Raw genomic sequence first — 13091 nt, 5'->3', positions numbered from 1 at the left:
TAATTTAAAGTCAAATCATACACAGAAGTACAAGGCAGGTGGGCTCTGGCAAATCAAATTCACCTGAATTCTAGTGTGCTGTGTTGGGGTTTGGATTTTTTTTTTTAATAGAAAACATTTACAAGCCCTGCGGTGATCATTTTGAAGAAAAATAGTAAGTAATTGCGCTGTGAAATTGAACCTTCCATTGTCCTTACTGTGTCTTTGTGGATACTTTCCAGTGCAGCGTAAATATTATTACTGCAAACATTAGAAATCTTTTGGAACTCCCACAGTAAGACTTTGTAATTATTTTCACTTAAAGATATCTAATACATGTTCATGGTGTATGTAGTTTTAAAGAAATACTGTAAAGGTGTAAGCACTGCTAAATGGAGGGTACAGGACTGAGATTCTACTTTTAAATTTAGTTTTAGAAAGATATATTGATGTGAATCTCTAGTCCTGGCACTGCAGCAGTATCTTCAGCATGGAATCCACAGGGGTGTGTAAGTACCTGCCCGTGCAGATTGGACTCCAGACCAAGATGTGCATTTCTACTGAAAAATGGCTTTGGTTCGTCTCCATCTCTTGTGCTGATGGTGCTGCTTTCGGCTTGTGTGGCGTGCCTGAGGAAGTTGAGCGTATCTGTTGCGCTTTTGTAGACATGTAGACATTTCCTGAAAATAATGCAGATGGGATCCTCTCTTCTTTAAAACTTAAAGAGATGGAAGTAGCAGGAGGTTTTTGTAGTGTCTTTCTTGATTGTTTAAATGAAAAATATTAGAAGAGTTTGCAAAACTTGTTTTAAGATTTGAAGCTCGTCTGCTGCAGTGGATTCCCTGCTGCTCCCATTAGGTCAAGTGTAAAGCTGCTGTGACAAAGTTGGTTGCAATGCCCCTTTATTTAAATCGCTTGATTTAATTAGCACATATTAGAAAATAAATGATGGCTGTATAATGTCATGTGTGGGAGTAGCCATTTCTTTGGGCAGCGTAAGAGCTCAGCCTGTCTGTCAAGACAAGTTTGTGTTCAAGTTTGTGTTTCTGTATCTGCAGCTCATAAGGACCTTGATTTTCTCCATCTCCGCCCCCACCTAGTCAGTCAATTCAGAACAAGTAGCTGCTCAGCCCTTAAATACTGGATGAAATATTTGCTTGCGCTTCTCTTTTTACCTGCTTTCTTGGCTGATTTCCTCCAGCTTATAAAAACTAGTAGGACTTCCTTTCTTTGAAAAAAATTACAAAATTTTGAAGCCTCTGAACATCGATTTGCTGAGCACTTTGCAGCCATTAGAATTTGTGCACGGTATTCCTTCCTCAAGATTTAACCAAGTGGAAGACGCTGTGCTGCGATTTCTGGGATCGCAATGTTTGACGCGTCATCTTTTGCGGAGATCAGCTTTATGTAGGGGAAATTTCCAAGGTGAAAGCTGTGAGGTTTCAATCCATACCATGCTCAGTATCAGCTCAGTGTTCTGCTCGTACTCGTTCCTGGGATACAGCAGTGATTTGTGGTGTACGGGATGCTGTGTGTAACAGCTGGACCAATGAGTCTTGGATTTGTCTTCATTATACTATTGCACGCTTTCAGCTGACATCTCGGACAAGGTAAGAAAAAGACAATATTTGAGTAACAGCATTCTGAATACTACTTTTTAATTTCTTTTTTCAGCAAGAAACATGCCTCAGAACTCGCAGTACGGCTTCTGAAGGTCACTGACGCACTTCTGCAAAGCAGTTATTGCCCGGTTCCAGTTAGTGTCATGTATACGAGAACATTAAAATGGATTTTTTTGTTTCTCCTTGTATTTTCTGTCGTAACAATCTGGTACGTAACTTTTTCTTCCAATGCTGCGATTGAGCATGCAAACCTCATGTATTTCTATGAATATGAACCGATTTACAAGCAACACTACCTCTTCACACTGCGGGAGCGCTTGAAGTGCCAAGACATAAATCCGTTTCTAGTCATCTTGGTGTCTTCAAGTCCTAAGGACGTGAAGTCAAGGCAGGCCATCAGGATAACATGGGGATCTCAAAACTTCTGGTGGGGACATCGGATTCTGACCCTGTTCTTACTGGGTCAGGACACTCAAAGACAAGACGATGCTGCAGCGCTGTCGGTAGAAGACGAAAGCACCCTCTACGGTGACATAATTCGCCAAGATTTCACGGACACTTATGACAATCTCACCTTGAAAACGATCATGGCGTTCAGGTGGGTCACTGAGTTCTGTTCAAATGCGAGATTCCTCATGAAGACTGATGCTGATGTCTTCATCAACACTGCTAACTTGGTGAAATTTCTCCTGAAGCTAAATTCCTCAGAAAATGTTTTTACTGGTTATCCTCTTATTGATAACTTCGCCTACAGAGGCTTTTACAAAAAAACATACATCTCTTACGATGAATATCCATTCAGGTTGTATCCTCCATATTGCAGTGGGATGGGTTATATCTTGGATGGAAAACTGGCTCTGAGGATTTACAAGCTGATGAGTCATATCAAACCTATTAAATTTGAGGATGTTTATGTTGGAATTTGCTTAAATATACTTAAAGTGAACATCAGTATTCCAGAAGACAAACAACAATTCTTTCTTTACAGAATTAATTTTGATATCTGTAAGTATAGACATTTGATTGCAGTACATGGCATTACACCAAGTGAAATAATCGGGTTTTGGCAGGATTTGTCATCAAACACTTCAGTTACTTGCCTTTGATTCTGTATTAATTTATAAAAATAAGAGCTATTTGGTGTAAAAACATTTAAAGTAGAGGGCAACACAAAACAAAGTTCTAGAGATGACTTGGACTGAAGGAGGGCTGTGCTGCTGGGGCAAGACTACAGCAGCTTTTCTCTGGGACGTTGCAACATTCTTAAATAAAAATGTTAGGGATTCACAGAGCACTTTTTCATGTATGTATCCTACGCATGCAGGATACTTTGGAATACACTGTCCTCTCTTCCTCATGACGCTTCTCCACGTCATCTGCTGTAACCACGGGATTTCTACCTGAATCTTCAGGAGCGTATGAAGTGTCACCAAGGAATTATGTTGATGCCAAGAAACTGGCTTGGAAGATGCTTCCCAAATTCCGACCTGTTGGGTTTTTTTTATTGTTTTTGCAATGGCATCGTCCTTTGCCACCCTCAAGTATTTGTTCTCTGCCCAGCACAAGACTAATGACGACTTTCTTATTTCAGTGTATCACCTCTAATCCTTCTGAGAGAGTTACACCTGCTTATTTAAACATACCGCCTCCGTAATCGTTCTGAGAGCATTACAAGCCTGTGGTTCTTGTGGGGTCTGCAGAAGCTGATGGGAAATTCTAAAAATGTGATGCACTTTGTGTGTATGTATCTATATACATATAAAATCAAATCGCTTCGGTGTCTTTGATAATGTTCACAGACTACTAGAGGGCTAGAGTTTGCATGCGGTTTAGTTACTTGACATCTCTAATACCGCGGGATAATCAAAACTCACGTATATACACACATACCTGTGTGTGTACTGATGCATCCTGAGAGTTCTGGAACTCCACAGGGAAGATTAAAATAGATGCATTTATATTGTGACTTTATATCTGTTTCTAAAATAGCTTTCGTTCTTCAAGTTTTAAAATGTAAAAAGTACGAAATTGTAAGATTCATACTTCTTAAAGAAGACAAACACTGCTATATTTGTAAAGACGCGTATTTTAATCACTTTATTCATAATCAGCAAGGCCAAGTTTTCAGTAGTTTACACTTCTAATAGACAACAATACAGAATTTGCAATCGCATTAACATAATTATTTTTGACACATCCACTACACGGTGAAGATACTATAGTTACATCCTGTACATCTAGAATGACAGAGCACTGCCACCTTATTCGTACTACAGCGAAGATGTTATGATGTATTTACATTTGGCTGTCTTTCAGATAGTCTCTTAGAGACAAATTAGAAGAGGTGCAGAAACCTCCAGTACCAAGTTTGAGGTTTCACCAGGTTTTTTGTTACATTGTGATTATGGTCAGTACTGAATTTTGAACTGCGCGTGGTTTTATGATGGAATTATAGGACGTGTTATTTTTTTTTAGATATAAAAATGAGGTCTTGGGGAGAATACTCTCTAGACAAGTATTTCGGATGTCGGTGTTCTAAGAGCGGATGTTAAGAAGGTCAAAGTTTTTAAAAAATAGATTTTTTTTTTGTTCAACTAAATAGCTAAAGATACAGTATTGCATAACTGAGGGAAGAATGCCGTTGTATTTCTAGAACCAGAGGTAAAACTACGCTCTTCCTATGGTTTTAGGATCTGTTATTTGATTGTGGTACTGCGGTCAGATCCTGAGAGCTCTGTGAGAAATGTTTAACAACTTCTTTGATTGTTTATACATCTTAAAAAAAACCCCAACCAACCAACCACCCTCCATTTGTTTTGTAAGCCTGCCATGTTAAATATTTAGAAATAAATTATTTGTCACAAGAACACTGATATTACAGCACGGTTTGTATTGCTTTTTCAAAAAAACCAACGTAATTATGAAAGACTATGTGATCTTCAGAAACTGGATAGATAAAGCCCGCGGTGCTCCTGTTGAGAGAGTAAGAAACGAGTCTCATGGAGAAATGGCTGTGCAGAACTGCCATAAAAATGCAGCTGTCACCAAGGAAGGTATGTTTTATATCTGTGCCCCAGAACGATAGCACTGATCATAGATGACAAGGCTTTTGCTTTCACAAAGGCGGGTTTATGCACAGTGATCTGTTTCTGCCACCTGGAATTGTAATTTAAAGTGACATCAATTCTGCAAGAAACTTGCATTGTAAAATATTCCTGCTCTTTTTTTTTAAAAAAACCAACCCCTCATTTCCAAATCTGGTTTGTATTTGAGTCTGACCTTATTATTGCTTAAATGATCATAAAAATTCATAACTAAGCTAATGTTTCTGCTTAAAGCAGATACCAGGAAAGCTTCCAGTGTGAGCAGCCATGCAAGAGGTAAAAAAAGCTTAAGATTGAACTAATACAAGCATTAAAGTCAGTGGTGGGCCCAAATTTTATTGCATCTGCCTACATTATTGTACTAAAAACGAAGCCTAAACCACAGGCTAAGATTTGTCCAAATCCTAAGATGATTCTTCTCTGCAGGCAAGTGGTTCAGAAAGCTGCATTCAATGAGAATTCAAGCACTTGTGATTTTGATACAAAAATTGTGGGGCTTTCTGACTTGAAAAGCCTAATCATCATAATCCATTGGTCAAAGGTGTTTGCAAACTGCTGCTGGGCGGATCGCAAAATGGGCTTAAAATGTAAAATCTCAAGCCTGTGTTGCCTGTGTATTAGTTCAGAAGACTTAAAAAGTCAAAATGCTTCAGTGTTTTGTGTGCATTCTAGAACAAACAAGTTCAAAATAAACCATGAAATAGTGCATGCTGCAAATTTAAGGGCATTATTCTCTACGATCAGTTCAGCATTAACAGGACATAGACGGTTTGGAACATTTCCTACGTTTTACCTTAGGTTTTCTAGTTACTACTAAAGCATTTCAATGCAAGTTCATTGTAACTCACCACTGCCTGGATGCACAATAAATGATGTAATTTCAGCGTATTTCTTTCACATTTACACTAGGAACTGATGGAAGGTTAACCAAATGCCATGACATGAGTTCCTGATCCGCTTCTGTTGGGTATGTTGGGGATGTTGAAGGAGTTCGGGAGGCAGAGCGTTGCTCCCTATTTTTCAAATTTTCATTAATTTCCACTTTTGTCGGAGTAGCCTATACCATTTTGGTCATTTATTAAGTACTTTACAGTTTGCTTAAGATAGTGGTGGTAGGGAAAGAGATGTACAGCTTTCTGCCGTCTCTGTTAAATTAAGCTCGTCAGGTTTTAATGCAGTTACTGTGTATTGCATATTAAGCAAATCCAAACATTAATATGCATATTAACCATATCCAAAGACAAGTACTCCGTGTAGGAAGGAAAGAAAGTTAAAATGAAGCTAAGCAGATGGTTGGGTTTGGTGTTCTGCTTTTTTTTCATGTGTAGTTGAGTCCACGTTTTAAAGAAACGTAAAATTGTAAAAGTAAACCTAAAATTGTAGAACAAAACCAAACCACCCCCCCTCTATTTATATATTGGGTTTCTGAAAATCCTAAAGCTGCTTTCTTTCACAGGACTAGAGAAAGTATAGTCTCTCTGAAACGCTGCTGCTACATGATTCTTAGCTAAAGGCAGCATCGACCTGCAGCTTGTATGAGGAAATACCACCTGTGGTACAGTATCGTTTGTCTCACCTGCCGTTATGGGACTCTGGGACTTCGTTTTCCTCCTATAAAATAAGGACGTAAAACCACAAAGTTTACCCCAAGCGACCTCGGTTTCCCTCTAGCTTTCTGACAGCTGCTGCGCAGCACGTTAATTTTCCAGGCCACATTAATCCGAATGACCTGAGTGAGTTTTTTTACGGTGTGAGAGGCGATGGTGTGCAGGCGCCACGTCCATCCCGACCGGGACGGGGCTCAGCCTGATGTCCTGGCCGCTCCTCTCGGTAATGCTTTGCCTGCGGTGGTCCTCCACCTAGGCATAAAGTGCAGTCTCCCCTGAGCTTGCAATACAGATAAAATCTTAAAAACACTTCCGGCTCCGAGTGAAAAAATGTTACAAACAGAAGCCTGAAGAGGCTCTTAACCTACGATAACATAGCCGCGTTGTACCAAATGGAAGCTGTCTTTAACCAAGATGGATTGCTTAAACATGGTGGTTTTGTTATCTTGTGTAGGATTTTTGTTAATAAAGCTCTGACCTGCCCTCGCGGAGTGCTAAATGTGCGGTTCATTTTCATAATGAGCCTGTCTCGATCATTTCTTAGCATTCCCAAATACCCTGGGTAGAAGTGGTTTCACAGTCGCTCAGTGAAATACTCACACAGTACGGTTTTTAATGGTTTTCCAGATGCTGCTCCTGTTAACTTTGTAGTTAACAGTTACGCCATTGTTACAGTTTGCTATGTGAAAGGTAGATGGGGTTTGAACTTTATAAAAATGGATTTCATTTGGAAAGCCAGCATCGCTAACCTCTGCTTACGTTCTGTACCTAGCTAATGCCTATAGAAACCGTTTACCAAAGAGCAGCGTAGAGATTCAGTACAGAACGGAACTAACTCCAAAGAACTTTTCCCAAATGAATCATATTTTTAACATAAGTCTTTCTTACCAGAAGGAGAAAATTTAAAAATCACAGCTGGACTTCAGCAGTTCTGGCATGAGAGTCTCCTGTCACCAGCAACGGCTGAAGCTGAGGGAGTGCCTCTGACTGTCAGCCCGCACAGCCTGACTTCACGACTCCTGTTACTACCGAGATTAAAGCAAGTGCCGATAAAGTACAGTTTTATCTATATTGCTCTCACACCCCTGGATGCAGGGTAGGAATTCCTGGCGAGCAATGTTTGACAGTCCCACATTTCGATTTTTAAAATGTTATATTAGTCATTTAATTAACTTGGTGGAATACAGGCTGGAGTAGATTTCTGAGCATCTGTGTCCCTACAAGTACTGATGCGTCTCCGCAGGCTTAAAGGAGTATAGGGTTGGCCTTTTAAATGCAGAAAAAGTGCTTTATTTCCCTATTGCTCCACTAATTTGGAGTTCTTCCTTAAGACAGACCAGACATAGGCGCTGACCTGCTCATAAAAGTGGATTTCAAAACTTTACTGAAGAATTGCTCTCGATGTGAGCCTCTTTATTGATGGCTTTAGCTAGGTTTAACTGCTTTGACTGCACTTGTTTTGCTTAACAGAGCATCCAGACTATCGTATGTAACTGGAGACAACTGATACCTAGAACGTGAAGTTACCTAAGGGAAAACTGTATGTAAAACAGCTGCTTACCTAAGCCTTATGTAGTCAGCACTATATAAATAAAAGTGATTTAAAATTCAAGTCAATATTAATTGTATATATCTTTTTAGATACCAGTCCTCAGCTTTAGCAAGGTAATTTATAAATACATTGACAACACTGAGGGGCAGCAGCTCTGGTCTATACGGTTGCCAAACTTCAGCAGATCATTTTAAATTTTAACCTTGCAATTTTGTACAGCCAGATTTTGGGATGGAGGCCTAAAAACCTACTTTAGGAAACGAAAGGCTGTTGAGGGTTTTTTTCTTTAGCGTAATCACTTACTAAATGTTTCTCTGTGTAAAATGAGTATTGGATACATTAGCAATATATTAATATTATTTAAAGCAAGGATGTCGTATATTCTGAGAGGCAGCTGAACAACAAAACTCCCTTATTTTCAAGACACAGCGTTAGTGTTTATGTAGCAAACACTGTTACTTCAAGCTGATGCGGTGCGTTAGTACTAACTTCTACATTCTAACTCCACAACTACTTCTTTTTTTAATTTTACCTTATGTAAATTGTGTAACACTGTAGTAACATCAGCAGTAGCTTTGGTACTGACCTTACGTTCACAAGTCAGTAGACAATACTTCACCATGTTAGATGGCATTTACTTTCTTTGTATTTATCTAAGCATTCTATTCAGTCAAACAGGCTCGTTCACGTCAAATTTTGTATTTTTAGACATTGTAGGACTACAATTTCTGCTGACTGCTGATGCAGTCCTCACAGTGTCGTCTGTGAGCATCCCTCCCCCGTGGGACAGGATCAATATGCCCAGACCGCTGGTGCTGGGTGTCACAACAAAAGCAGCGGCGTACATTTTATACGACATAACCCAGCGTCTCCTGCCACCCCTGAGACTAGCGATGAATTCTGGACTCTCCTACGCTGAATCGCTGTGGTCTGCATAAGCTGCACTGTTGCAAACGTTGGGATCCCACAAACAGGCGTTTCAAACGCGTTCACCCACGTTGCAGCCCACGCAGGGGGGTGAGCCGGCCGGGGATGCAGGGCAGGGTTGTGGTCTGCCAGACTTTCACACACCTTTTTAGCAGCTGAGTATCCGCGTTTCTTAGCTGTGTCTGGGGATGCAGGCGTTCAGCCCGCGCTGCTTCAGCACTGCTGTAGAATTCAGCCCGAGAGAACGGGTCTGCATTAACCTCATAGCAAACTTTGCACAAGGGACAACATGGACTTTCCATCACAGCCATTTTTCACACAGGCTAAGAAAGCGACTACTAACTTTAACCAATACTGCTTGGTTACCGTGCTTAGGCCAGCCACTAGCCGGAGCTACGACCACACCTAGCCAGGCTGGCACCGAGACCGGGGATGCCCACACCTGTACCAGGAGCTGCAAACGGTGAAGGTTATAGCCCTTTCGTTACACGAATGAACAGCCTTTCTCAAACCCCGCTAGTTAAGTAATCAGAATGATAAACTAAATGGTAGTCTATAATCAGAATGAAAAGCTCAATGGTAGTATATAACCAGAGTGATAAACTAAAAGGTAGTATCTTTAAAATGTACTACATAAGTTAAACTGTTAGTTTATAATACCACTGGGAAGAGCCTAAATTCTTTTAAGAACTGTATCAGATGACGAATTACAAGGTACATTTTTTCATTGGACCATATGAAAGATGCTCTTTGGCAGCAACTTAATATATCAGTTTTCTGCCGTGTGATGCTCTTACTTGCTGAACATGTCACCCACGGAGTGACTTGGGCTTAAGCAACAAAAAGCTACCACAGACACGCATGGCAAGAGGGAGCTCTCAGATGTGTGCAAGCCACTTGAACCAAAACGCATCTCCCTTTCTTTTGGAGAGGTGCCCAGGCAGGAAAGCAGGACTGAGGATGGCGTGCTGAAAGTACTGCCTCTGTGATGCTGCAGCACAGTCTGCCACACTGCTCCAGCGTACCTGGGGATGTTTCTGGCTACAGTGTCTGGCAACTCCTTCCAGATGCAGGATATATTCTTAAGGCAGTGGAGGATCAGACCGTAGATCATTTAGGTTGCACAAGCAATATGTACATTACTTAATCTTGTCATCCAACAGCTGTATGTATCACGACAGAATTTGGCACAAATCAGCATGACTGGAAAGTTACAGATGTCTAGAACGGGATTAAAAACTTCTTAGAAGACCTTTAGCAGGGAGCATAGGTAGGCACTGCGCATGTATGTGGAAGACTGCACAAAGCCTGTCATCTCCATTAGTCCTTCTTTAAACCTAAAGTAGCTGTAACAGTTTTTTTAAAGTAATAAAACCAAAAGTCAACAACCTTACCAGAGGTCATTGGCATGAATGTCTTTGGTCAGGAAAGAGCTACTACAAAGGTGGGAGTGCTGCGGAGAAAACTGAAGGTGCTAAAACAACTATTGTTGCAACTGCAGATACTTGAAGGTTGAAATAGGGCTGATTTGGTAAAGGACTGGATGGGCCTGTGAGTGACAGAATAAATGAATTCTGGCATAAATATCCAGACAAGTCTGCAGAACAGTTCTGTATTGCATTGCACTAGGTGTTTTCCTAAATGCCGTGAGCATGGCTTACTTCCAGAGCGAGCCACCCTCCCACTGCTTCCTCACAGCTGCTTCGGGAGTCTGCGAATGCCTACAGTTCCCACCACCTCATTTTCCTGTCTATCGTGAGTGCCGGAGCATCCAGCAAGCGAGCTGTGCTCAGGAGAAGCTCGGGCAGCCCTCAGCAGCGCTCGCTGACCTCGAGAACGTGAGCTGCTGGAGGCTTAGTGGCAGTTGTGAGCTTTTCGCTCAAGTGGCATTAATCTATGATGTTTTTTTGGAGCTGACCATTGTTCCAGTGCCAACTCCTCAAATGCCTGTGAAGGACTGGCAGCGATGCCTCCGCTATACAAGCATCCCTCTGCTTTAGAGTTCTGTAGGCTGCTGGGTCTAATTCTTCTTTTCCCTGGGCAGCTGTTTTGACAAACATCCAGGCAGTGTCCTACAAAGAAAAGCCAGTACAACGGAAACCTCATCTGTGAAGGAGAAAGGAAAGGCAAATGCTACGTGCACCATGAGCTCTGCCTGGAGCGGAGTTTCGATACTGCTGCTGTTGCATTACTGAGTACATGATTAAGCACTCCCATGAAAATATCACACAAGGTTTTCATTTCACAGCGATCTGACCTCAAATACCTTTTCAAAATAAAATAACTGAAGCGTTCTGCAATTATTAACATTTCCTGTTAGCTGCTCAATTTAACTGCAAAGTTGCATTTAAAATTCACTGAATGCACTGTTCAAGAGATTTAAAAAGTCCGAAACCTTCCATCCTCTGGGGAAGGGCCAGTGCAGGCTGGGTGCCCGCTGGTTTCAGAGGATGCGGGACACTTTCATACTTCTGCTTCTCGCTTGTCTATTCCTCGGAGTCAAGGGGCTCTACCCAGCGTCTGGGATGAGAAGAGGCTGCTAAAGGAGACGTATACAATTTGAATAGCACTGGTAATAGCAACAGATCCAATTAAGAGTTGTGATCATCTCCAAACAAACTAAAGGAGGGAAGTTTGTTGGGGAAGAGAGAAGCTAGGAATAAAAATGAAAAGACTAATATGGGAGTTCCTTCTCGAGCAGAGAGCAGAATTTGTGCTCTTTCATTTTTGTCTTCAGAGGCATCACACCCGCTCAGCACAACCACAACACATCACAGTATTTTAGGGACCAGCAAGCCACTTGTCCAAAAATGCTGTAGGTGGGTGATGAGAAACAGATGGCTTTTTAACTAAAAGTAATATTGTACCTTTACCCAGGAAACAGACAATGCTAGTTAATGTATTATATCCCTGATTCACCTCAGGACCCAAATACTGACAGCCTCTATCACCTTGAAGACAAGAGACTTCAGTGGATCGTCCAGGACCATGTTTTGCAAGGAGGGAATCCCAAGGATTATCAGAAGACACGATACGGGTAAGCATGCCATCCGAAATACTAACCTCCAGCTCGGGCCCTGGCTCTGTTCCTCTAACACGCGTTGCCCTGTCACGCTGCTACTGCTGCCCCTCGGTCATGAAGCAGCCAGCTAAGTTACCGGACACAGAGCAAACTCACTGTCATTGTTTAAACCTACAGTAGTCACAGATTCCAAATACAATTAAATACTGAAAGTTAGATCTAAACATATTTCTATCTAGATTTAAAACAAGCTTTCATCTCTACAGTGCAATGACACTGCCTGGCATTTATACATTATACCAAAAAATGGTTCTAAAGTGGTCTTCCCCGGGGTTAACACCACAAATTAATCTGCAGTGGTACAAGGCAGTTTTTAGTAGGCTTGACTTCCATCTAGGTAGCTCTAAGGAATGCCCTGTTTTGATTAGTTTTCCAGACAGTCACTAATGAAATTAATTTTATCTTGCATTACTTTCTTTACATGCCTATGAAAAGTCCATGCCAAAAAACTAAGGTAAGGGTGAGTCTCGGTGAATGACAGCCATTCTTCCATCACAACAGAGCTATTTTTTGATATAGAAGGTGTCAGACCTCAGAGTATTTTGCTGGAGTTTAACATTAGTTGGCTTGAATACAATATGGCATAGAAGAAATGTTATCAGAGCAATGCACAGACTGAATAAACATGTGGCTTCAGGTAATTCGGTAACTATACCTAATCACATGCTTGGCGGGGATTTATTTAAGGGGGGGAGGTTAATCAAAGCGAGAGAGCCAGTTCTGTGGTAGCAGGCTGACAGTTGGCTCCTCTTCCTCCTTCGTATCAGTAACAGGCCAATAATCGCAAACCTTTCCCTATACAACCTTATCACTGCAGATTAAAAAAGAAAAGAGATGAGAAACATGAGAGCATCATTCTGAAGAGTCACACCTACGAGTGAAAAGCAGCATCATTCCTGTCACTTGCTGTTAAGCGGCAGCACTGCCCTGACCCTGCTGTGCACCTGAACGAACCTTTGACTATCAGAAACGAGAGGTAAGGAATCAAATGAAAACTCTACAGAGGATTTGTAAAGGAAATTCTGAAATGGAAGATTACAGTTAGTTTCTAAGGAGCAGCAAGGTCACAGGAGACAGGGACATGTGAACAAACTTAATTCTTATAATCACTTAGAATGCATTTGTTGTATTGCTCCTTTTGTTAAGCAAAGAACAAAGACCAGCGGGATCTGTTCCTTTTGTGTAGAATCTTCACGGTATTTACTAGAGCTTTCTACT

General features: G+C 41.2%; 1 protein-coding gene across 1 annotated transcript; it reads left to right on the top strand.

Moving 5' to 3' along the window:
* Window positions 1-1630: 1630 nt before the first annotated feature.
* B3GALNT1 (beta-1,3-N-acetylgalactosaminyltransferase 1 (globoside blood group)) lies at window positions 1631-6334 on the top strand. The gene has a single exon (XM_059822675.1). The coding sequence runs from the start codon at window positions 1745-1747 to the stop codon at window positions 2705-2707; it is 963 nt and encodes a 320-aa protein (XP_059678658.1). The 5' UTR covers window positions 1631-1744; the 3' UTR covers window positions 2708-6334.
* Window positions 6335-13091: the final 6757 nt, after the last annotated feature.

This window comes from Gavia stellata, chromosome 11, assembly GCF_030936135.1.
Source record: "Gavia stellata isolate bGavSte3 chromosome 11, bGavSte3.hap2, whole genome shotgun sequence".
In the NCBI taxonomy this organism is placed as follows: Eukaryota; Metazoa; Chordata; class Aves; order Gaviiformes; family Gaviidae; genus Gavia; species Gavia stellata.
Note: the sequence above shows the minus strand (reverse complement) of the source record. Positions and strands in the feature narration are given on the sequence as shown.